The sequence below is a fragment of the Nerophis lumbriciformis genome, linkage group LG03 (assembly GCF_033978685.3).
Source record: "Nerophis lumbriciformis linkage group LG03, RoL_Nlum_v2.1, whole genome shotgun sequence".
Lineage (NCBI taxonomy): Eukaryota > Metazoa > Chordata > Actinopteri > Syngnathiformes > Syngnathidae > Nerophis > Nerophis lumbriciformis.
In genome coordinates this window covers 8,840,001-8,867,114 of record NC_084550.2, presented here as the reverse complement: position 1 = coordinate 8,867,114, position 27,114 = coordinate 8,840,001, and the positions used below count along the sequence as shown (strand labels likewise).

At 40.6% G+C, this 27,114-nt stretch overlaps 1 protein-coding gene across 6 annotated transcripts in view; it reads left to right on the top strand.

Moving 5' to 3' along the window:
• Window positions 1-27,114, top strand: part of mlxip (MLX interacting protein) — a 59,335-nt gene that overhangs the window by 9,464 nt on the left and 22,757 nt on the right. For 2 of the 6 annotated variants that reach the window (XM_061933075.2, XM_061933068.2), the window contains exons 2-6: window positions 17,886-17,992; window positions 18,075-18,157; window positions 18,830-18,937; window positions 19,029-19,070; window positions 22,083-22,287. In XM_061933075.2, the coding sequence (XP_061789059.1) occupies window positions 17,886-17,992; window positions 18,075-18,157; window positions 18,830-18,937; window positions 19,029-19,070; window positions 22,083-22,287 (545 nt within the window). The remainder of the gene's footprint in view (window positions 1-17,885; window positions 17,993-18,074; window positions 18,158-18,829; window positions 18,938-19,028; window positions 19,071-22,082; window positions 22,288-27,114) is intronic. The other 4 variants (XM_061933091.2, XM_061933083.2, XM_061933106.2 and 1 more) reach the window with 3 other exon arrangements.

Below are 27,114 nucleotides of genomic sequence, written 5' to 3'. Positions count from 1 at the left end.
AGTTGCCATTATGATGTTTTCAAATGACCGTAAGTCTTGAACTATACTAAGTATTTCAATCGTTGGAATCTGCGCTTTTGCATGATATATTAGTTACTATGGTAATGTAAGTCACAGCAGCTCAGACGAAGCACCAAGCAGTGTGGGTGGGGAGCGTTTCCACAGACTGTTTCCAGAGTATCAGCCTGAAATGCGGGTGTCCGGAACCGACGCAGAAGGAGATTTTTACAACAAAGTTCTAAAGCTTTGTGATTTATCAGATATATCAGATTTTAGGTGGGGTTTCGCTTTGTTTGTTGCATTTTTATTGCGTTTTGCTCGATTATAAAATATGTCGATCGAGAGGGGCTGTGACGTTCATATGTTGTCAATATTCAGTGTTTTATCCTTCATAGTTAATATTGTAAATCCCACATTCTTTATTTACATGTACCTACTGGGCAATTATTTTACCTACTCAGTGGCCTAGTGGTTAGAGTGTCCGCCCTGAGATCGGTAGGTTGTGAGTTCAAACCCCGGCCGAGTCATACCAAAGACTATAAAAATGGGACCCATTACCTCCCTGCTTGGCACTCAGCATCAAGGGTTGGAATTGGGGGTTAAATCACCAAAATGATTCCCGGGCGTGGCCACCGCTGCTGCCCACTGCTCCCCTCACCTCCCAGGGGGTGATCAAGGGTGATGGGTCAAATGCAGAGAATAATCTCGCCACACCTAGTGTGTGTGTGACAATCATTGGTACTTTAACTTTAACTTTTTAACATTCTGGGTGTCTCATTCAGTAAAAATTTTTTTTAATTCCATTCTGTTTTTTCAGGCGGTCTGTCATAACGTTTTTAGCATTCAATCAGACATTATTGCGAGGTTTTGTATTAGTATCAGATATACCGGCCCCCAGACACATTTTTCTCTCTAAATTTGGTCCCCCGAGGCAACATAATTGCCCAGGCCTGTGGAAGAGTATTACATGAGGCCTAGACAGTACAGACACTCAACAACGGCACATTATTGGCGTATTATAACTACTGGTTTGCAAAAAATATTTTTAACCCATTTAGGTGAAATTACATAATCTCCTACGGTACACCAGACTGTATTTCAGTGGTTGAAAAACACTGCAATAGAGTTGTCATTGAGGCTTCATAATTGTCCACATAACACTGGTGAACTCTCACCAAGCAGGGCTGCACAATATTAATAGTGTCAACACTAGAGTAATGTTATGTCCGAAAAGAAGAAGGAAGAAGCAAAGTCAATTCATTCCTAACCATTTTTTCACTTGTTAGAAATGACTGATAGTTTGTTATTGTTCACGTCTTCCTGTGTTAAATGCTGCCATTTTCTACCAGGCAGCGAGAAGAATAGATAATATGTAACACCAGTGAATAGATAGCATATGCAGTGATTAAAAGAATAGCGCATTAAGTCGGATGGAAAAGTGGATTTTAAAGAATTTAGCCCTGAACAAATTCAGACGTACCGTTACACCCCTAATTACAGTGTGTGTATAAAATGTTGTTTTTTTAGTGCGCTTTATAGACAGAATAGAGCAAATCCCATTTTCGCCATTGTTAGCCACCTCATACTTGCCATATATCACAAATTAGAATGCATAAAAAGAGTAAGCCAGTGTTCTTGTCTTATATAGGGATTGTGAATGATAGACAACATTCCCAAAAATGCCCCCTGATGGCAATTGCAGATGCACTGTATATCTTTGCACATGACATGATTGTTGAGCTCCTTTTACATTGTGCCATTGCTGCCAAGGTTGAGCACAGTAAGATGTTTGATTTGATGCCATTTCTGCATTACATTCAATCATGCGGGATATGGGACAGAAAAAGTTCAGATGGTAGAATCACAAATGTTTCACCTGCTCAAAACTGCAGGATTGGATAGGCTTTTTTCCATAAATGCAATGTAGTTTGAAGAGGAGCTGTTATTTAAAAAAAACAAAAACACTCTTCTTGCCTGTTGCCACGTGTTTTTGAGTATTTGGGATCCCATAAAAGTCTAAATTGTGAAGTCTAATCATGGAGTTGTTGAGACATGTATAAAAGCATTTATCCTTGTTCCAATCAGGTTACTGTACTTGTTTTTCTCTATCCTCTTGTTGTGGGGCAGACTTTCTTATACATGCATCCTCTGTTGTTGCCGTTGCTAATAAAAAGTTGCGTATAGTAGGGGCGTAACGGTACACAAAAATGTTGGTTCGGTACGTACCTCTATTTAGAGGTCACGGTTCGATTCCTTTTCGGTACAGTAAGAAAACAACAAAATATAAATTTTTGGTTATTTATTTACCAAATTTGTAAACAATGGCTTTATCCTTTTAACATTGGGAACACTGTAATAATTCTGCCCATGTTAATCAACATTAAACTGCCTCAAGTTGTTGCTCAGATTAAATAAAATGACAAAACTTTTCTTCTACATATAAAAAGTGCAACATTAAACAGTTTCAAGTCAACTCATCATTCATAATTTATTACAGCATTTGGGAAGCCTGTAGTTGAATTTTATTATGTAAATGTTATATTTTTATCAACATGTGATAGCAGGGACCCTGCCATTCACTACTAGGCTGCTGCATTACTAATGATTAATGTAATTATAGCTGAAAAAATGGTGCAATAGGAGAGACTATTCATCCCTGAACACCATGGAGTTCATGTAGGCTTAATGATGCAGTTACATTATTATATCAACGATCAGAGACAGAAACTCTTCATTTAATATAATGTCCTGCTTCAACACAGCTCAATCAACACAGAAAAAGGTAAAGTGAAATAACAGACAGACAGGGCTTTGCTGTCCGTAACACACACGCACGCACACATACATACACACGTACACACCCACACACCGCAAAATGAGCTAACGTTACGCTAAAAGCGAATTAGCCTTCACCTCAAGCCAGGACTGCGAGCGAGCTGAGCTGCCGTTTAGGTTTCTAGAAGGTCAACGGGCTCATAGTGATGTTACTAGTAGTTGACTGGGAGGTGTTTATTATAATTTGGGGAGAGTCAGCTGCCTGATGCTTACCTGCTAAACGCTAAGCACTGACTACATGCGCTCTGAATACGCACTGCTGATTGGCTGTTACCGCTCTGTTTGTAACCAATCAGATGGTTGTGTGGGTGGGACAATGCTGGGTGCTGTGTAGAGTACTGACAGAGACAGAGGTAGATAGAAGCGGAGGCGGCTACTTAATATGTTCGGATGGAAACTCGTTCGGTACACCTCCGAACCGAACCGAAACCCCTTGACCGAAACGGTTCAATACAAATACACGTACCGTTGGAGATTAAAGGGGAACATTATCACCAGACCTATGTAAGCGTCAATATATACAGTACCTTGATGTTGCAGAAAAAAGACCATATATTTTTTTAACCGATTTCCGAACTCTAAATGGGTGAATTTTGGCGAATTAAACGCCTTTCTATTATTCGCTCTCGGAGCGATGACGTCGCATCGGGAAGCAATCCGCCATTTTCTCAAACACCAAGTCAAATCAGCTCTGTTATTTTCCGTTTTTTCGACTGTTTTCTGTACCTTGGAGACACCATGCCTCGTAGGTGTGTTGTCGGAGGGTGTAACAACACGAACAGGGACGGATTCAAGTTGCACCAGTGGCCCAAAGATGCGAAAGTGGCAAGAAATTGGACGTTTGTTCCGCACACTTTACCGACGAAAGCTATGCTACGACAGAGATGGCAAGAATGTGTGGATATCCTGCGACACTCAAAGCAGATGCATTTCCAACGATAAAGTCAAAGAAATCTGCCGCCAGACCCCCATTGAATCTGCCGGAGTGTGTGAGAAATTCAGGGACAAAGGACCTCGGTAGCACGGCAAGCAATGCAGTTTGTTCCCGCAGACGAGCGAGCTAAACCCCCCTGGATGTTTTGGCTCACACCGTCCCGAAGATGATCAAGAGAAGACTATCGACCCTAGCTTCCCTGGCCTGCTGACATGAGGGTATGTCTCCAGAATATATTAATTGATGAAAATTGGGCTGTCTGCACTCTCAAAGTGCATGTTGTTGCCAAATGTATTTCATATGCTGTAAACCTAGTTCATAGTTGTTACTTTCCTTTAATGCCAAACAAACACATACCAATCGTTGGTTAGAAGGCGATCGCCGAATTCGTCCTCGCTTTCTCCCGTGTCGCTGGCTGTCGTGTCGTTTTCGTCGGTTTCGCTTGCATACGGTTCAAACCGACATGGCTCAATAGCTTCAGTTTCTTCTTCAATTTCGTTTTCGCTACCTGCCTCCACACTACAACCATCCGTTTCAATACATTCGTAATCTGTTGAATCGCTTAAGCCGCTGAAATCCGAGTCTGAATCCGAGCTAATGTCGCTATAGCTTGCTGTTCTTTCCGCCATGTTTGTTTGTGTTGGCTTCTCTATGTGACGTCACAGGAAAATGGACGGGTGGTTAAAATCAGGGTAAACTTTTGAAAAAAACTTCGAGAAATATAATAAGTCACTGGGAACTGATTTTTAATGGTTTTAACCATTCTGAAATTGTGATAATGTTCCCCTTTAACAACATCCCGGGTAATGTGCATGGTCTTGTGTTATTGTTGTTCAGAGTTTCCGCAAACATAACGTGCTTGAAAGGTGATTGTAAGAGAAGGAAGGAGTGTGTGCACAAGTAGGAGAAATGTGTCGGAATTAAACCTGATGTTTGCACAAGATTGTCAATATAGGTTAAAAAGAATGTGGTACTTTGACTTCTTCTGGATGAAACAAAACAATAAGTTGAAAAACGACACATTAAGTCATTATTTTTAAAGCGCACCAAGATACACCATATCAGTTTTCATGCAAACGTTTAATCACTGTTTCTTTATATCATATAATAATTTGTGCCTTTTAAACACAAAGTCTGCTATCCTGTGGTCGGGGATCCAACTCTTTAAAAGCTGACCAATCACAGCTCTGCGGTCGGCGCCGACGCGAGCCTAGGATTTTTGGGGGGGTGCAGGCTAGGCTTGTGGGAAGGTACGCTGGGGAAACAAGTTACTGTACGTGACGCGAGAGTATACACCAGGCATAAAGTACCAGTAGAGTGGAAAGACAAGTCGACTATATGTTTAATTGTATTTCATTGTATCCATTAAAGCAGTGGTCCCCAACCTTTTTGTAACTGCGGACCGGTCAACGTTTTTTGGGGTTTTTTTTTGTGTGTGTGCTTACGGACTGTATCCCTGCAGACTGTATTGATCTATATTGATATATAATGTAGGAACCAGAAATATTAATAACAGAAAGAGACAACCCTATTGTGCGAATGAGTGTGAATGAGTGGGAGGAGGGAGGTTTTTTGGGTTGGTGCACTAATTGTAAGTGTGTCTTGTGTTTTTTATGTTGATTTAATGTAAAAAAATAAAATAAAATAAAATAAAAAATGTATTTTTATTTTTTTTAATTCTTGTGCGGCCCGGTACCAATCGATCCACGGACCGGTACCGGGGACCACTGCATTAAATCATATCATTCACTAAAGCTGGTTCTGTTAGCGGAGCTTCTAAAACTTGTAGCTAACCCTCCTTATATTCAGGATCAAAAATATAAAAAATCTGGACCATCATTTGTCCCAAAGTAGTTGTTATTGGCTCCCACGTGACTGGCTCGCTCATTATCTCTCAAAATGGCTCGGGAATCTGGGAGATTGATACTATTTTGATCATATCTATTTACTCATTCAGGATCAAAAATATAACAAATCTGGTCCATCATAGTTGTTATTGGCCCCCACAAAGTCTGCATCATTTGCATTGTTGTTGGTGGCGAAGGGATCTGCGGTTCCTAACTCTTTGTCACGCGATCACGTGACTGGCTAGCTCTTTATCTCTTAAAATGGCTCGGGAACCTGTGAAATGTATACTATTTTGATCATATCTATTTACTCGCAAACTTTGTAAGTCTTTCGGTGTCTTACATCAGATATATATGATAATTGCTTCAATGTAGAGGCAACTTGTTTTTCCACTCTGCTGGTACTTATTTTAAGTAGGGACATTTCTGTGAATGTTCCACCCTTTTGACATCCTGAATGGCACAAAAGGCTATGTTGTAAATTGCAGCTTTCATTTTCAATTCTTAAGTTTTCCATTTCCTGTAAATTCCAAAGGACTTTAATCTAATTCAGGGCCCTTGATTAAAGGCAATAACATCCTTGTTTCCAGTCGGTGGGGTTGAACAACATGCAAGACGGTCGTAAGGGCGAGACGGCGAGAGAGAGCCTAATCAAGAGGCGGAAGCTCTACAAGTCTGTTCAAACTAGAAATGCAGCCCTCATTGTTTGAAAGCAGAGTGATGATGCAGTTGAATAACGCAATGCTTGCCGGCCCCAGGTGTTTTCACTTGCAGCTTTTTGGGAATTTTACCTATCGTTCACAATCATTACGAGAGACAAGAACACACGTCTTTTTTTAAATTATTATTTTAAAGATGATAAAAAAAATGCTTGGAAGTTGCGGCTAATAGGAGTCATCGTTGTGGCCTTCAAAGCCCTCTAAAACAACTTCAAAACCCCCCATCAACATTTTGTATACACACTGCAAGTCTATATGTAGTAATTGACACGTTCTTAACAGTATGTAATATGTACAATATCTACCGTATTTTGGTCATTTTAATCATTGCTAGAACTAATTATTTGGCGCATTAATTCCCATTTCCATTGTAGCGCACGTCTGACTTCTGGCAACAACCCCTTCCAGATACAAACACATGAGTGTGTTCTAATCCTGGCAGATTCAGTAACAAACAACGAAGACGGCTATTTTTGGACAAATGAAGATTCACAACCTTATCTTTTTGATTCTGGATTTATGGAGGATGAACTACTGCTTCTAGAACAGTGGTTCTTAACCTCAGACGTATCTCTAATCTTCCATACATTTCCAAAATATTAGAGAAGGTTGTCTACAGTCAGTTGTTGCCCTTCTTAGAGGATAATGGTATCACTGAGCTGTTCCAGTCCCGTTTTAAAGCCCTCCACAGCACAGAGTCAGCGCTTCTGAAAGTTTTTAACGATATCCTCCTGTCAACTGATTCTGGTAAATATGTTGTCCTGGTGCTTTTAGATCTGTCTTCTGCGTTCGACACCGTCGACCACGCCACCTTAATCACTCGTCTTGAGAACTGTGTGGGCATTAAGGGCGCCGCCCTCAACTGGTTCCGGTCGTACCTAACCGACAGGAGTTTTTGTGTACAAGTAGACAGTTTTATGTCTTCCATGGGGTCCCCCAGGGCTCAATCCTTGCCCCAATTTTATTTGCGCTTTACCTTCTCCCTCTTGGTTCTATTTTTAGGAAGTACAGTATTGAATTTCATTTTTATGCCGATGATTGCCAGATTTATTTTCCCATGGCACAAAATAACACGGTTCAACGTCTTATTGACTGCCTGCACGACATCAAAGTCTGGCTTTCAGTTAACTTCCTGAGCCTAAATGAAGACAAAACAGAAGTTATGCTGTTCGGTCCAAGTCGCTCTCCCTCCCCCAACGTTGACCTCGGCACTCTGACCCCGTATTTCAGCGGCTGTGTCACAAACCTGGGGGTAAAGTTCGACTCAGATTTTAAATTCGAAAAACAAATCAGCAGCGTCGTTCAAAAAAGCTTTTATCAATTACGCCAAATAGCGAAAGTGAAACCGCTTCTATCAGGACATGATCTTGAGAAATTAATCCACGCCTTTATCTCGACTCGTCTTGACTACTGCAATGCCCTGTATGTAGGCATTAGCCAGGCCTCCCTCGCCCGCCTGCAGCTTGTGCAGAACTCTGCTGCTCGTCTGCTAACACAGACCCGCAGACGTGAGCACATCACCCCTATTTTAGCGTCCCTTCACTGGCTCCTTGTGCGTTATCGAATCAATTTTAAACTCCTTTTATTTGTTTTTAAATGTCTAAACAACCTCGCGCCAACCTATCTCTCCGACCTCCTTCAGCCTTACTGCCCCACCCGATCCTTAAGATCAGCCGATCCGCTGCTGTTGACGGTCCCTGACACAAGGCTGAAGCTTAGAGGTGACAGAGCTTTCGCCGTTGCTGCTCCCAAGCTCTGGAACGACCTACCTCTGAGTATTAGACAAGCTTCCGCTCTTCCTGTTTTTAAATCTCTCTTAAAAACATGCTTTTATTCCATGGCTTTTAACACTGAGTGATATCCATCCTGCAATGGCGCCCCATAATACACATGCTGTGAACCTGTTTTTATGTTTTTATTTATTCTATTTTATTTATTTATTTTTTATCGTGTTCTGTTTGTGTTGTATTTGCTCGGTACTCGTATTATCTTTTAACCTGCCCATTGTACAGCACTTTGGCTACCCCTGTGGTAAATTTTAAATGTGCTTTATAAATAAAGTTGATTGATTGATTGATTGATTCGACCGAACCCTAGGGGTTCGGTGAGTCGGCCTCAGGGGTTCGGCGGAGGTCAAAACACACCCGACTCATCGTGTAAATACAAACTTCTCCCTATCAGCGTATTACGGATACGGCAACAGCTGACTGGTTTGCAAGTGTGTAATTTGTTGTGAGTTTATGCACTGTGTGGGTTTTGTTGTTTGAACAAGGTGATGTTCATGCACGGTTCATTTTATGCACCAGTAAAAAAACATGGTAACACTTTAGTATGGGGAACATATTCACCATTAATTAGTTGCTTATTAACATGCAAATTAGTAACATATTGGCTCTTAACTAGTCATTATTAAGTACTTATTAATGCCTTATTCGGCATGGCCTTATTATAATCCTAACCCTCTAACCCTGACCATGACCCTAACCAAATAACTCTAAATTAAGTCTTTATTACTTTGGACACTATGGGAACATATTCTAATAACTCTAAATTAAGTCTTTGTTACTTAGAATATGTTCCCCATACTAAAGTGTTACCAAAAACATATAACTTTGAAAAAAAAAAAAAACATTTAATTTTTCACTAAAGAAGGGTCCGGTGAATGCGCGTATGAAACTGGTGGGGTTCAGTACCTCCAACAAGGTTAAGAACCACTGTTCTAGAAGGAAGAAGGACGAGTGAGACGTTGGCGCAGATGGAAGCCGAGAGAGCGAGGTAAAAGTGAATCGAAGCTGAAAAATGTGGAACATGAAGCCAAGCTATTTCGACATACTTAACCGGAAAAAAACTTCTCTGGCCAGTTGGACCAAACTGTCCATCGAGTGAGTCACACTTTATATCGACCATGATACACACAGCACGTCATGCGTGTATCATGACAGACAGCATACGGTGTCTGGCTCGCTGTGTACAAACACAACAGGAAATGTTGGCTAATACTTCACAGATACTGTAATATGATTGTTCGTGTTTTTCAGTCAGTACAGATTGATGTCCTATCGCAGTGTTTTGCATTATCAACTGAAACGCATTTTGTGCTGATGTGAAAGGTAGCTTATCTTTTTTCGTAGCTCGCTTTTATGACTAATACCGAAGCGCCCCGATGTGTTACTGCAATAGAAAAAGAGTTCCTCAGTGTTCAAGAACTTACAAGAACAATTTCGCTACTGTTTGGTATACAGGTTACAGAACATAAATGGAGTATTGTTGACGGTTTTAAAATGCATTTTTTAAGTGATTTAGTGGTAGAATCGATTGCTCCCATTCAGGGACGTGCACATGATTATAGAGGGACAGGGGCTCAATGTCAGAAAAGGGCAGGAAATGTGTTTTTGGTCCTTTGCACAATATGGAAATTAATGTAAAATTAAATTTGCTAATAGGAAGCTAACTACTTAGCTGTGTGTCCTTTGTAGGTAAAAGTGATTGCCATTTCTTTTGTGTCAACAAATTATTGTCATAATGAGTTAATTCACATTATCATAGGCTTGGAAGACATGAAAAGCAACAAAACACTGGTTTATAATTAGGCTATTTATTGTTAAAGATAAGCACTTTAATATTGAGCATTGAACAGTGCAACATGAACTTTGAAAAAAAATACAAAAATAAATACTCAAATGGAAAAAAATTCAATGAGAAAATCTGTCCTTCTTCCCTTAACTTGATGAAAACACCATCAACTTGTAACTTATGGTGTTTCTCACTTAATGCTCAGACTAAACAACTGAAACGCAATACAGGGCCAAAAATATGGACCAGGGGCCAGTAGAGGGCTGTAGGATGGAGGCCACCCATACCCAAATATGCTCCTCAATGTAAATTCAGGGCTTCCATGATGCTAGTACTTGGTTTTAGCCATGCATTAAGAGGTCTGCTACCCTTAGCTGCTTCCTGGCGCTCCTTCTCCTTCCTTTTCTGTATCCTTTCTTTTTTTGGCATTGTGCTGCAGGCATAATCAACATGAATCAAGTTTAAATACAGATGGTAATATTCCTAACAGATAACCTACATCTTATATCCCCAGAATGCTGAAATTATTATTATTAATAATAATAATAATTATTATTATTATTATTATCATTATCATTATTCTTATTCTTCTTATTGTTATTATTATCATTATTATTATTATTATTATTATTATTATTATTATTTTGTTAACCCACACAGTAATAGCAAAGTCACAATAAACTTTATATCTAAACCTCTACTGTGAGAGAAATGTGATCCGCCGTAAAGACAGTGCATTTTATTTTGAAAATTAACCTGGTGTTTTATTTTGTATTTTGTACACTACTTCCTGTCCCGCACGATCCGCTCTGCTCTGTGCGGAATTGATGTGCCGTGCTCAATTGATGCGCCGTGCTCCGACGTCCGGCAAAAACAGAAACTGACACATTGAATAATAGAATAATACAGCGTTTTTCTGAAATATTACCCATATTAGATGCTGAATAAGTGGACGGCGACTAGACCATAACTCACAGGTTCAAGTTGCTCCACTGTCACGTCTCCTCAGGGGCGCAGTTGGCTCTCTCTCCTCTCACTTACTCACTCACTCGCCCTCTCTCTCCCTCTCTGGCGGAAGCGGCAGGCTCAAACAACCCGGTATTACAAGAAAACGTGGAGTTTTTGTACCGCTGTTTTTTTTACATCCCTGACAGGAATTTATTAATGTTATTTAAAGAAAAGAAAAAACCACACACACACACACAGGCAGAGGGCACTTTTTAAGAGAGGCAAAAAAGGCAGGGGCCCAAGCACCCATAGGGCCCTATGTGTGCACGTGCCTGCTCCCATTAGATGCATTGCTAGCCACCAAAAACGAGCCTATTTTTCTGTTAGAAAGCGAAGAAAAAAAAATTGTCGTCTTGTCTCTCATATCAATTGTTAACGATAGGCAAAATTCCAGAAAAAGTACAGTTCCCCTTTAAAACACTTCATTGTGGTCTACAAAATGTGTAATGGTGTTTTTTTGGTTAAAAAATGTTTTATAGATTGTTTTATAGACCATCTTCAAGCCACTTTCTGGCTGTCTCTTCAGAATGCGCTGTTTTGTGGGCGGTCTTATTTACGGGCCAAAGTCCTCCATTAGGTTTTTCAACTGCATCATTTGTCATAGTTATTTATTATTTATATGATATTTGAAACATGCTAAAATAAACAGAACAAACACTAAAGGGAACAAAGAACATTTTAAATGCATATTTTGCAATATATTTTATTGCTTTTTTCTATTTCAGAACATCAGATGTGTGTGTTGGGCTTTATACTTTTTATTATTCATATAGTGTTTGAAACACACTTAAACCTACAATGAAATAACTAAAAGGAACAAAGAACATTTTACATTCATATTTTACAACATATTTTATTGTATTTTTCAATTTGATGATATACTTTTGTGTTGTGCTACATACTTTTTAATTCTATGTGTGGTGTTTTAAAAGCTCTAAACCTGCAATGAAAGCACTAGAGGAGAGGGGAAGCAACTAAAATTGTAGGGAAATGCTAGAACTGATATAAAACCACATTTATAATACTGTAGATTTTCACCTGACAAATCATTTGGCCAGAAGTTCAGAAGACTTATTGTATAATAATCATTGTAGAACTCTATGCTCTTTTGACAACTGATATTAAGTTAATATTAATATTGACTTGTCTCTGGTGGCCTGCAGTTATTTTTTTATATACATTTAATTTAGGAATCTATCCTTTAATCAAAAGATATACAAACCCCGTTTCAATATGAGTTGGGAAATTGTGTTAGATGTAAATATAAACGGAATACAATGATTTGCAAATCCTTTACAACCCATATTCAATTGAATGCACTACAAAGACAAGATACTTGATGTTCAAACTCATAAACTTTTTTTTTTTTTTTGCAAATAATAATTAACTTAGAATTTCATGGCTGCAACACGTGCCAAAGTAGTTGGGAAAGGGCATGTTCACCACTGTGTTACATGGCCTTTCCTTTTAACAACACTCAGTAAACGTTTGGGAACTGAGACGACACATTTTTTAAGCTTCTCAGGTGGAATTCTTTCCCATTCTTGCTTGATGTACAGCTTAAGTTGTTCAACAGTCCGGGGGTCTCCGTTGTGGTATTTTAGGCTTCATAATGCGCCACACATTTTCAATGGGTGACAGGTCTGGACTACAGGCAGGCCAGTTTAGTACCCGCACTCTTTTACTATGAAATAAGCAGGGGCGTCCATGGTAACGTTGCTTGGATGGCAACATATGTTGCTCCAAAACCTGTATGTACCTTTCAGCATTAATGGCGCCTTCACAGATGTGTAAGTTACCCATGTCTTGGGCACTAATACACCCCCATACCATCACAGATGCTGGCTTTTCAACTTTGCGCCTATAACAATCCGGATGGTTCTTTTCCTCTTTGGTTCGGAGGACACAACGTCCACAGTTTCCAAAAACAATTTAAAATGTGGACTCGTCAGACCACAGAACACTTTTCCACTTTGTATCAGTTCATCTTAGATGAGCTCAGACCCAGCGAAGCCGACTGCGTTTCTGGGTGTTGTTGATAAACGGTTTTCGCCTTGCATAGGAGAGTTTTAACTTGCACTTACAGATGTAGCGACCAACTGTAGTTACTGACAGTGGGTTTCTGAAATGTTCCTGAGCCCATGTGGTGATATCCTTTACACACTGATGTCGCTTGTTGATGCAGTACAGCCTGAGGGATCGAAGGTCACAGGCTTAGCTGCTTACGTGCAGTGATTTCTCCAGATTCTCTGAACCCTTTGATGATATTACGGACCGTAGATGGTGAAATCCCTAAATTCCTTGCAATAGCTTGTTGAGAACGGTTTTTCTTAAACTGTTCAACAATTTGCTCACGCATTTGTTGACAAAGTGGTGACCCTCGCCCCATCCTTGTTTGGGAATGACTGAGCATTTCATGGAATCTACTTTTATACCCAATCATGGCACCCACCTGTTCCCAATTTGCCTGTTCACCTGTGGGATGTTCCAAATAAGTGTTTGATGAGCATTCCTCAACTTTATCAGTATTTATTGCCACCTTTCCCAACTTCTTTGTCACGTGTTGCTGGCATCAAATTCTAAAGTTAATGATTATTTGCAAAAAAAAATGTTTATCAGTTTGAACATCAAATATGTTGTCTTTGTAGCATATTCAACTGAATATGGGTGGAAAATGATTTGCAAATCATTGTATTCTGTTTATATTTACATCTAACACAATTTCCCAACTCATATGGAAACGGGGTTTGTACAACAAATGTTGTCTGTAAAAAACGTGGTTATTGTTATTCAGTATTAGGGAAAAGTTTGCCTCCATATATGAAGAGGCTTTCTATTTACAGCTGCAGTGTTGTGGCCAAAAGAGGTTCCCCACTGCCCTTTTTGGAATTGGCACCACTGATTTGGGATCACTGGCAGGACTAATAATAGAGCAGGAAAGCACCAAGACCAGCCACCCTGTTACTATTGTTGTTGTTGTTGTCATTCAACTATATTTAGTTGAACCATGCCCTACACTTTTTTAAAGCTGTGTTATTAAGTATCTAAATAGGAGAGTGTTCAAAATTTTAGCAACAGGAAAAAAAGCCAGGCAGGAAAAAGGGCGGCACTGAAAGGAAACTGGAAGGCATCTGGGAGTTTGACCGTGGTTGATATTGAGTCTGCAGTAAAAAAAACAACTAGCGAGTAGCGCAGACACAGTCAACGTTTTTGTTGCCAAATAAGTACCCTTTAGTAAGAACTATCATCCTTGCCCAATACTGTTGCAGGCAATTTTTTTCAAGTTGTCGACATTTTTACCCCCGACAAACATATTTTACATAAACAAATTTGTATCTATTGATTTATTGATGTCAATTGTTTCAACCTTTACTCTAAAGTGTCCCTTTAAGTCATACTTGCCAACCTTGAGACCTCCGATTTCGGGAGGTGGGGGGTGGGGGCGTGGTCGGGGGTGGGGCGGGGCGTGGTTGAGGTGGGGGGCGTGGTTACGAGGGGAGGAGTATATTTACAGCTAGAATTCACCAACTCGAGTGTTTCATATATATATATAGATATATATACACATATATTGAATCCTATGACTTGTTATATGACGGACTGGCCATAGTCAGTTCATCGGTCAAGTCCTCGGAAGGCCCCACAGCTGTTCCATGTGACGTTATTAGGAGCTGATCCACATCACTGCGCCATATCACGTCCTCTGTCTGAACGGTGTAGGAGACTGGTCCAGTCGGAGCATTGACAATCGCTGGAACCCATTTAGATGCACCCAGTTGTAATTCCTGGCCAAAGCGGTCTTTCCTGCCGTGTAAACTCGGCCTTGGCTGTCATTCTCTGCAATGTACTTGTTTCTCTTGTTGGCTCCGCACAATGTCCCGTATGCTGGATGATCTTAATGCGCAGGTCATGCGCGGGTCTCGTTGGAACATAAGTCTTACCTTACATTAGATGACCTTTTGATGCACTTTGATGTCCATTCCCTTGTCCTTGGGAGGCGTTCAGAGCTTGTCTGAGGGTCTGCACACATTTTTGGGCTAGACCATTTGGGGCCAGGTGATATGTGGCTGATGTAATTTGTTACACTCCATTAGCCTGCAGGACAGAAACCATCTCGAGACACAAACATGGGTCCATTATCTGACACCAGTTCGATAGGCCATCCAAACCAAGCAAACATCTCTCCAAGCTTATCAGTGGTCTTTCCAGCAGTGGTCAATCTCATTTTTTGCTACCTCAGGCCATTTGCTGTGTGAGTCGATGGTCACCAAGAGCATCCTGTCTTCCATTGGCCCTGCAAAGTCGATGTAGAACAGCTGCCATGGCTTTGGTGGAATTTCCCATGGATGGAGAGGAGCTAATGGGGGATCACCTCCCAGGGGGTGAACAAGGGGATGGGTCAAATGCAGAGGACAAATTTCGCCACATCTCGTGTGTGTGTGACAATCATTGGTACTTTAACTTTAACTTTAACTTTATACCATGGCTTGGTGGCATGTAGCGCTTGACATGACTATTTGTTCAATTTGTTTGTCCAATCCTGGCCACCAAAAATAGCTCCTAGCTATCTCTTTGACTACGTTTGCATCAGAATCAGAATTTTTCTAATCAGACTTTTTACAGCTGACTGTTTACACTGCAAGTAAAATGTGATCGGCGTGGCGCAGTTGGGAGAGTGGCCGTGCCAGCAACCTGAGGGTTTCTAGTTCGATCCCAACCTCGTCATGTCCTTGTGTCCTTGAGCAAGACACTTCACCCTAGCTCCTGAAGGGTCGTTTTTAGGGCCTTGCATGGCAGCTTCCGCCATCAGTGTGTGAATGTGTGTGTGAATGGGTGAATGTGGAAATAGTGTCAAAGTGCTTTGAGTACCTTGAAGGTAGAAAAAAGTGCTATACAAGTTAGGGATGTCCCGATCCAATATTTGGATCCGATCGGCCGCCGATATTTGCCAAAAAAATGCGTATCGGCAAGGCATGGGAAAATGCCGATCCAGATCCAGTTTAAAAAAAAACTCTGGTCCGTGTTTTCCAACGCAGCTATCTAAATAATACATTCCACTTTTCTGCTGCTCCCTAATTTCCATTCCGCATTTTGCAGCACACCTTCAACACATCCACAGGTCTGTGGATTCTCACGCAGTTGCTTTTAGCTGCTGGCATTACACGACAGGCTCTTCTCACTCTTTCCTGTGTCTCCCTCTCACAGACAGCAAGCGCACCTTCTTACACACGTCACATACTGTCACGACACACGTCACATACTGTCACGTCATACATCACATACGTATACGCCCTCCCTGAGCAGAGAGGTAGCATGGCTAACGTTAGCTGTGATGCTAGCGCAGCCGTGCTAGCAATGCTCCCTCTAAGGTGCGCGCCTGTGCAATTGCGCACGGCAAATCTATGCCACGCACAAAATCAAATAAAAAAATAAGCGCATAACAATTTTCGACACACGGACACGACAGAGAAAACAGTTTTCGTCATCATTGTTCAAATATTGTCACGTCTGTCGAGACGCTTATCTCCATTCGGTGCCACACGTCCATACCATCAAAATGCAGAGGCAAAAATTTCCAGATCAACACCGTATGAAAAAATTAGTGATTTTTTTAGTTGTGATTTCCTTCTCTGCATGAAAGTTTAAAAGTAGCATATATTAATGCAGTATGAAGAAGAATGTTTTAATGTAGACACATAGAATCATCATACTGCTGTGATGCATCAAGTGTTCATTCAAGGCTAAGGCAAAATATCCACATATATATGGTGTATCGTGACATGGCCTTAAAATATCGCAATATTAAAAAAAGGCCATATCGCCCAGCCCTAGTTCAATGATACCATTTCTGTTTGTCATGTATAATTTTGTCTATTTTGTGTTTATCCTTGAATAAACAGGTCAGTTTCTTGTTACCAACCATTGTGTATTATTCAAACTCCCCTAATTCAGCTGGGTAGTTGTTATCAAGAGTACTAAAACCCTTTTCAACATGATTCTGACAACTAGGTAGGCTAAATAACTTTAAACTTCAATACATGCTCGGATAGGCCAGTATCGGTCAGTATCGGTATCGGTCAGTATCGGTATCGGATCGGAAGTGCAAAAACAATATCGGTATCGGATCGGAAGTGCAAAAACCTGGATCGGGACATCCCTAATACAAGTATAACCTATTTACCATTTATCTTTATCAGACTCCAGTGTAAACGTGCACAGGCCCAATAGTGGTCTCAACATCACCTGCATTCGCAGTTTGATAGAGGGAAAACAAAGGAAGTTGACCGAATTCCGTGAATGAACAAGGAAGTTGCTACTATTACTACTACAAAATACAATAAAAGTTGTTACCATAGATACACCTTAAAAATAGTGTTTTTTACTTGAAAATAAATTGAAGTAATATAATGTATGAATGGATATACAGTATATAGTGTAATATATTTGGGAGGGTTCTTATTATGGCTGTTAAGAGACACGGACATCAGCGTGGACCAACGTTAGCTTTATTTTCCAACTAACATGTAAGCAAATACGCCACAGCGTCAATTTCGGTCCTTCAACAATCGCTATTTCTTGGGAATAAAAATATGTATTCATATATTACATACAGCCTATTTTTTGCGCACTATTGACAAGTGATGTACCGAAAACTCATCCATCGAAAATAGACTCTGCTCACCAAAACCGGATGTTGTGAGGAAATATCCACTTCTGCTGGCGGGCTGCAGCTTTCCCCGCGCACACGAATGACCGAGTTCGCCCAAAGATGATGAAAAAGTCAGTTTGCATTGCGTTTAGACTGAAGTCACATTTGAAAAGATCAGATTTCAGTCGAATTTGGACTACCTTGTGATGTGGCCTGAATCAAATGCGGAAAAATATCAGATTTGAAGCACTTTGGAGTGTTTAGACTGGCAAAAAAAATGGCACCTGTCTTCTTCCTAATGTCTGGTTATTTGTCCACAGTGGTGAGCTGGTGTCTCCCAAATGGAAAAACTTCAAGGGTCTGAAGCTGCTTTGGAGAGACAAGATCCGTCTCAACAACGCCATCTGGAGGGCTTGGTACATGCAGTGTAAGACTTCCCCTCTGCCTTGAGAAGACACGGAAAGTTTGTTTTATTGATCATGTTTAAGTGACCGTTTTTCTGTCTGCAGATGTGGTGAGAAGAAGGAATCCAGTCTGCCACTTTGTGACTCCTCTCCATGGAAATATAGACTTGGAGCATCGTACTACGGAGGTGAACATTAAAAAGTTGCGGCAACAGGGGATTACGTACTTAACTTTCACCACAAATTGAAGAACAAATATCATTTTGTTAATGGTATTTTTAATCAAATGGCATAAAAATGTTCAACTGAATAGGTCGGGGGGTGCGTTTTTTCGACTTTGTGGTTTGCCGCACAGTGAAAAATATTGTTGTAGACTAAAGACCAAAAAATATTAAGTGCAGCGCAGTATTTCATTAGATAAATCATGCTATGAATTTAGTAAATGATTACATTTATCTTTTTTCAAAACATTTAGACTTGGGGAGTTTATAACACAGTTGGAGTGCAAATGTTTAGCACTCACAGCATGCACGCTGCACATACACAGCCCCTGTGTAATTTATTGTATTATTATTACCACTAAAATATTTTATAAGATAAACAACTGTACAAAAAAAACATTTATTGTGCCAATAGTATTTTCAAATCATCTTGTATGCGAGCCAATTGCCCACAAGAGCTTTAAATGTTGCATTTGTCGTTAAACAGAATGTCTGCTTTGCATCACTTGAAAAATAAACAAATATAATTAATAAATACATTGTTTGGACAAAGACATGGCAAACCATAAGGCAAAATGTTTACATAAATGACTTGTCTATGTTCATTTTTTAAAAAATGTCACCATCCCCCCTCTGCAGATGATCACCACCGAGGGCAAATGCTGGAGGAGAAGAATAGAAGTTGTCATCAGAGAGTATCACAAGTGGAGGACGTACTTCAAGAAAAGAGTTGAGATTTCATTAAATGTATAAATGTCGTCCAGTCTTGTTTTGTTTTGTTTTGTTTGATTGGTCCAAGCATATACAGTCACATTGATGTTTACTGGCTTTTTTTCAGTTGCAGAAGCACAAGGATGATGACCTGTCAAGTTTGCTCAAGGTATGCAGAGACTAAAACCATGCATGCGTGACACTCTCACTTAAATGGACTTAAGCATTAACGCATTTGTCAATTCATACTATGGATGGACGTTGGACTACATTCTTTATGTCAGTGGGTCAGGAACGTAAACAAGTATGACAACATGGACATATTTTCCCATAGGATATAATGTAGAGCAGGGGTGCTCACACTTTTTCTGCAGGCGAGCTACTTTTCAATTGATCAAGTCGTGGGGATCTACCTCATTCATATATATAATTTATATTTACTTATTTATGAAATATATGTTTTTGTTAACAAGTTAAAAGTGTTTAATGATAATGCAAGCATATTTAACACATATAGTTAATATTGTTAAAAAATTAAAGGTGTTTCATGATAATACAAGAATGTTTAATACATATAGTTAATATTGTTAACAACTTAAAGGTGTTTAAAGATAATACAAGCATGTTTAACACATATAGTTAATATTGTTAATAAGTTAAAGGTGTTTAATGATAATACAAGCATGTTTAACACATATAGATTCCTTTCTTTCATGAAGACAAGAATATAAGTTGGTGTATTACCTGATTCTGATGACTTGCATTGATTGGAATCAGACAGTGGTGCTGATAATGTCCGCATTTTCGAATGGAGGAGAAAAAAAGTCCTCCTTTCTGTCCAATACCACATGAAAGTGGTTGGTTTTTGGCATCTTATTTGTCCAGCTTCCGTACTCCTTTGTATACACTTTACAAGAAATACATTGTCGGCAAACTCCGTTGCTTGCTAGCTTGTGCACGCCAGCTTTCTGAGACTCTTATTTTGTTAGCGCAACTGTGCAACTGTGCAGTCGGTCTTTGGAGTTTTGACGACAGGTACGGCGCCAGAGTCTGTTGAAATAAAGTGTTTCTCGCCTTCCAGTCGGTAATTGTAATGAGCTGGCAGGAGCCAGCGTCATCTCAGAAGACCCTCGGGTGTCGTGAATGTCAATCAAGTGACGAAAGTGACGTCATAGTGAAGATTTATGATCGCTAATTTTTAGGACTATTTTTTTAATGCCTGGCTGGTGATCGACTGACACACCCTCCGAGATCGACCGGTAGCTCGCGATCGACGTAATGAGCACCCCTGATGTAGAGTGATGAGGTCATCAATGAACAAATACCATTTTATCACTCTAAACCTGGGATAGACAACCATTTGTAATCAAAAGAGCCATTTTGTGTCCTCTTCCATTCAAGAAAAATAGTCTGGAGCCACAAGACACAGCTTATACAGGTGAAACTAAAAAAATAAAATATCGTGCAAAGGTTTGATTATTCCAGGAATTAGATTTACCAGGTGAAACTAATATATCACAAAGGCTCATAATATTTGACAACATGCTTCTTTTGATATAATTGTGATGATTATGGCTTACAGTATATATATTTCAATTGTTAGTTTTTTCTTTACCTGTTGCGTAATTTATTTTTACCCCATATTTGTTACCACTACCGCACCTTAAATTGGAGTCCTTAATCTCGTTATATGCAATATAATAATTAAATGTATTTGCAGTTTTATGTAAATTTTATATATAATGACAATAAAGTCCATTATATTCTTCTATTCTATTCTATATAAAAACCCACACTCATCCAGTCACCAGTCAGGACTCTCAGCCTGTACACATTGACGGCCACGTGGTTTGAAATAATGTAACTATTTAAAAAAATGCACATAACCCCCACTCAGTATAAAAAAGAAAAGTCTGATGCCCTTGCTCTAAAAAGTGCAGTTACCGCTTTATAGCATACTTGCCAACCCTCCCGAATTTTCCGGGAGACTCCCGAAATTCAGCGCCTCTCCCGAAAACCTCCCGGGACAAATATTCTCCCGAAAATCTCCCGATTTTCAACCGAAGCTGGAGGCCACGCCCCCTCCAGCTCCATGCGGACCTGAGTGAGGACAGCCTTTTTTCACGATGGGAGGACAACAGGGTGACAAGAACTAAATCATCCAGACTAGAGATAAATTGTATTATTATGTTTATCTTACCTAAAAATAAATATATTTATTAATTAAAAAAAAATAAAAAAAAATTTTTTACTATATTTTGCTAAAAACATCAAAATTAATTTTATTTTTATTTTTTCTGACTCCTTATTACATCCAGCCATAGAATTATACATTAAAATAAACATATTTGAAATAATTAATTTTAAATTATCATAATAATTCATTTAAAATGACCATATTTAATTATTAAAATAATTGCTTGTTTATCAACAACTTTAGCATTTTATTCATTACATTTTGAAGCTCTCAGAAGCCAAGTTATGTTATATTCCTTAATATTTATTTATGCAAGTTTGAAGTATCAATTATCCAAACACAGTTTTGTTTGCTTATTTTCAGGATGTATATATATATATATGTATATATATATATATATATATATGTATGTATATGTATATGTATATATGTATATGTATGAAATACTTGACTTGGTGAATTCTAGCTGTAAATATACTCCTCCCCTCTTAACCACGCCCCGCTCCGCCTCCCACCCCCACCTCCCGAAATCGGAGGTCTCAAGGTTGGCAAGTATGCTTTATAGAAATAAGATAAATAAAACTACTCACCATCTGAGGTGGCCTGAAAGACACATAACAGAGACGTTTCCCCTTTGGTTTGCTTTGCAGGTCGTTTAGGAAACAAACTGGTTAAGTCTGAATTCATTGCACCCTCTTCTGATTACTGCCAAGTCCAGTCATGCCTAAATTGCTTTAGGGTTAGTAGCTAACTCAGTCCATTGATTTGAACGAGAGCAAGACTGTTATATAATTCATTGCAATTCTACCTATCCATAATTTGAATTTAGTGCTATATACCGCTCGCTGGCAGGAAAGCACATCACTGATGTTTGTGTACGACAAACGCATGTTTAGTAATTGCACACTTTGCTTGTTAGCTGCGCTCAACCCTGCATGCGTGTGTCATTAACCAGCTTGCTGCTTGCTTTTCTACTGACTTAAGGGGCCCAAGGAGCAGTTATCGTTGTTTGGGGAAATCCCTCCAGCCATGCATCGTGTCTCCTTTGATCAGGATGAAGAGAGCGAATTGCCAGTCCCCACAGACCTGGAGAGCCTCTTTGACATGGAGGTTTTGATTTCGGGGTTCTCAGACACGTTGTTCACCACCTTCCACCAGTCCACGACCTGGCCCAGCCCCAAGGAGCTAAGTAGGGGTTTTATTTTGTTTTATTCCATCATTTATAAATAATAGACATTTTGGAATGAATAATTTATGAATGGTCTCATGTTCTAATGTTTTTTGACCATTTCATATTAGTCCTAAAGGTCCCACAATATTGTATTGGAAACATACAAGTGGTTTAAGTAATCCCTACTGGCAAAAACTGCGTTGTGTGTCTGTAGCTTTAATGGTAATGAGCTGTGTACTCGTCAGAGTTAAAAATGTCCCCAAAAAAGTAAAGCCTGTTATGAAAAACACAAATGTCTACTTAGGGGTGTAACGGTACGTGTATTTGCATTGAACCGTTTCGGTACGGGGGTTTCGGTTCGGTACGGGGGTGTACCGAATGAGTTTCTAAGCTAAAGTCTTAACAAGCTGCTTTGCTTCTTCTGCCTCTGTCTCAGCACCCAGCATTGTCCCACCCACACAACCATCTGATTGGTTACATACAGAGCGGTAACAGCCAATCAGCAGTGCGTATTTAGAGCGGTAACAGCCAATCAGCAGTGCTTATTCAGAGCGCATGTAGTCAATGCTTCAGCTCGAGCAGATAGGTGTTTAGCAGGTGAGCATAAGGCAGCAGACTCTCCCCAAATTATAATAAACACCTCCCAGTAACATCATTATGAGCCCGTTGATGTTCTAGAAACTTAAACTGCAGCTCAGCTCGCTCGCAGTCTTGGCTTGAGGTTAAGACTAATTAGCTTTTAGCGTAACGTTAGCTCATTTTGCGGTGTGTGTGTGTGTTACGGACAGCAAAGCCCTGTCTGTTTTTTCACTTTACCTTTTTCTGTGTTGATTGAGCTGTGTTGAAGCAGCAAAAAAGGACATTATGTTAAATGAAGAGTTTCTGTCTCTGATAGTTGATATAATGTAACTGCATCATAAAGCCTACATGAACTCCATGGTGTTCAGGGATGAATAGTCTCTCCTATTGCTATTGTACTATTTTTTCAGCTATAGTTACATTGATCATTAGTAATGTAGCAGCCTAGTTTTGAATGGCAGGGTCCCTGCTATCACATGTTGATAAAAATATAACATTTACATAATAAAAATCAACTACAGGCGTCCCAAATGCTGCAATAAATTAAGTATGATGAGTTGACTTGAAACTGTTTAATGTTGCACTTTTTCTATGTAGAAGAAAAGTTTTGTCATTTTATTTAATCTGAGCAACAACTTGAGGCAGTTGATTAACGTGGGCAGAATTATTATAGTGTTCCCAATGTTAAAAGGATAAAGCCATTGATTACAAATCTGGTAAATAAATAACCAAAAAATGTATATTTTGTTGTTTTCTTACTGTACCGAAAATGAACCGAACCGTGACCTCTAAACCGAGGTACGTACCGAACCGAAATTCTTGTGTACCGTTAACACCCCTATGTCTACTCCATTGCAAAGGACTGTGGTTCTCAGGAGGATATACAGTGTAAAATTGATGCCACATATCACATAAAACAATGTAACATTAGAGTGTGACAAGCGAACACATAGGTTTGCAACATTAGCATAGCAATGTGAGCGAGCGTGCTAACATTACGCTCACATTTTAAACAGCAACCTCATGCTTGGTTAGCCTGGGCCCTTAAAAAAACAAAACAAGCTCCTGCCCGCAAATGCTCCCAGGGCCCAAATTTGTACAGCCTCGGCTTATTTACATATATTATTCTAGATTCCCCATGATACATAACGGCACCGCCACGGAACATCTCCGCCTTCTGCTTATCCCCGCCGTTGTTCTGATGCGCATGGTTGCGGTCTCCGCCGTGCGGGGGAATAGCGCAGACTTTTCCAGGATCTTGTGAATCTGCGTATAATCACGTGATAAGGGGAGTTGTAGTAAAGCAAACCACAGTTTATTCTGTCCTTCCAGAGGAGCTGAAGCAAATGAACTTGGTCCTGCCCATTTGAGATACGTGACGGCTGCTGAACGGCAACAATGCGATGTGTATAGTGCTTTTGCCGTCCATCAATATCTACAGGCAGGCGTCTGTGTTTGCACGAAATTGACTTGATTCATGGAAAAGATGACAGTTTTGCCTCGCAGATTGACAACTTTATTCATTCTTTATTTGTAGCAAGCAACAACACAGCAGTAACATCATCTCTAGTGAGCTTTATATACAGACACATTTAATTTATCAGCGTGTGTTTGACACAGAACCCCAAATAGCTGTCCAGCATTCGCCTGTAATATGATTCTTTGAATTTGGAACTCCACAACCAGCATGTCTCATCCATTTATGTCAACAAGGTGAAATTATGTCTAAAAATGTGCCCGAATGCAGCTGAGATAGGCTCCAGCACCTCCGTGACCCTGAACGGGACAAGCGGTAGAAAATGGATGGATGGATGTGTCTATGAATGTTTACCATCTTCCAGGTCATTGTCATCTCAGGGCATTCAATCGATCGCAACTGGACTGTTTGGTTTGTCTTAAGTCTAGCGACTTAGATCTGACCAATCTAAGTCTTTAAGCACGAACTGATGAAGCCTACTCAGATGAAAGGCGAAATGTCTTCTAAGACAAACCAAACCATACTTGCCAACCCTTCCGGATTTTCCGGGAGACTCCCGAAATTCAGCGCCTCTCCCGAAAATCTCCCGAAATTCAGGCGGAGCTGGAGGCCACGCCCCCTCCAGCTCCATGCGGACCTGAGTCCGCTTTCCCACAATATAAAGAACGTCTACAGTAAAGCAGTCCGTCTGCCGTAAACAGCAATGTTGTGACACTCTTAAACAGGACAATACTGCCATCTAGTGCATTTGATGAAAGCACTTTTGTGCGTGCCACACAGCAATGCATAATCAGAGAGGGTGTTCAGCATGGTTAGAAAAATAGTGACAGAGAATAGAACAAGGATGGACAATTCAACCCTTAACTCAACAATGAGTAGATGAGTGTTATGTGTGTGTATATGTGTAAATAAATGAATACTGAAATTCAAGTATTTCTCTTATTTATATATATATATATAGCTAGAATTCACTGAAAGTCAATTATTTCTTATATATATATATTAGAGATGCGCGGATAGGCAATTATTTCATCCGCAACCGCATCAGAAAGTCGTCAACCATCCGCCATCCACCCGATATAACATTTAATCAGAACCGCACCCGCCCGTTGTTATATATCTAATATAGACGATGTGAGGTTATAAAGCTTTTGCCTGTTAAAGAAAGGCAACTGATCCAATGCAGCACAGACATTCGCGTGCCACGCTGTCACGGCCCAGACGCACACCAGTGCGCAATCATATGGGAGCCGCGCTGAGCGCACCTCCAAGCGCGTCTCGCTGCCGGCGACGGCCGGGTATGGGCCCGACGCTCCAGCGCCATCCATTTTCAGGGCTAGTTGATTCGGCAGGTGGGTTGTTACACACTCCTTAGCGGGTTCCGACTTCCATGGCCACCGTCCTGCTGTCTATATCAACCAGGGTGAGCCCCACCCCTTTCGTGAGCGCACTGCGCGCGGAGTGACCCCTGTTACGCGCCCCCGGCAACAGGGGTGGCGGGCAGGTAAGCTGCGCGGGCGGAGCGCGCGGAGTGACCCCTGTTACGAGCCCCCGGCCACGGGGGTGGCGGGCAGGTAAGCTGCTTACCTGCTGCGCGTGACGCCGGCCGCGGCGAAGGCGGACGAGGCGGGGTGTCGGTGCGGTGGGCGCGGTGGTGACCTTGGACGTGCGTCGGGCCCTTCTCGCGGATCGCCTCAGCTACGGCTCCAGGTGGGGCCCTCTCGGGGGAAGGGGCCTCGGTCCCGGACCCCGGCGAGGCGTCCCTTCTCCGCTCCGTAAAAGTGTCCATCTCTTCTTTTTTTTTTTCTTCTGTTGTGGCATATGCTGCAGGTGCCTGCTCGTTTTTCGTATGTGGGTAACAACATTTAACTATGTATATATATTTCCGAATTGGTTTAACTGCCACCCGCCTGAATCTATTTAAAATCTAATTTTTTTTTATTTCAACCGTCCGACCCGACCCGCGGATAAAATCTAATTTTTTTTAATTTCATCTGCCCGATCCGCGGATAATCCGCGGACTCCGCAGTTGTGCCCGCAAACCGCGCATCTCTAATATATATATATATCCATCCATCCATCCATCCATCCATTTTCTACCGCTTATTCCCTTCGGGGTCGCAGGGATATATATATATATATGTATATATATATATATATATATATATGAAATACTTGACTTGGCGAATTCTAGCTGTAAATATACTCCTCCCCTTTTAACCACGCCCCCCGCAAACACCCCCCACCTCCCGAAATTGGAGGTCTCAAGGTTGGCAAGTATGAACCAAACAGTCCAGTTGCGATCGATTGAATGCCCTGATATGTCTGAAAACCTATTGACAAGTTGACTTCAAGCCCGTCCTTGCCGGATAATTTATTTTGTGTTTGAGCATGACTTCCTGTCCTACACAAGCATATTTGAGCTACATTGATCCTCCGTGTTGCGGTGACGGGCAAAAATAGAAGCTCTGCAAATATTTAGCGCAGGGATGTTGTGTAGCACCGGCATGGCCGGGGGATCCGCCCATGATGGAAACTGACATATTGACTAGTATGGAAGCGGAAAGAGTCCGCGCTGTTACGCATTCAGTGGAAATCCTTAGTTATTCTGTCCTCTCTAAATGTTGGAGTTTTAGTTTGAGTCCTTAAAGTTAGCGATGAAAACTTCCAATTTGAGGTGGTTTATTGATAGTCTCCACAATGAAGTTAATATAAAATTAAGCACACAAAGGAAAGTAAACATACATGTAGAAATTGTGTTAAATCAACGATACAACTTGGTCTAAACT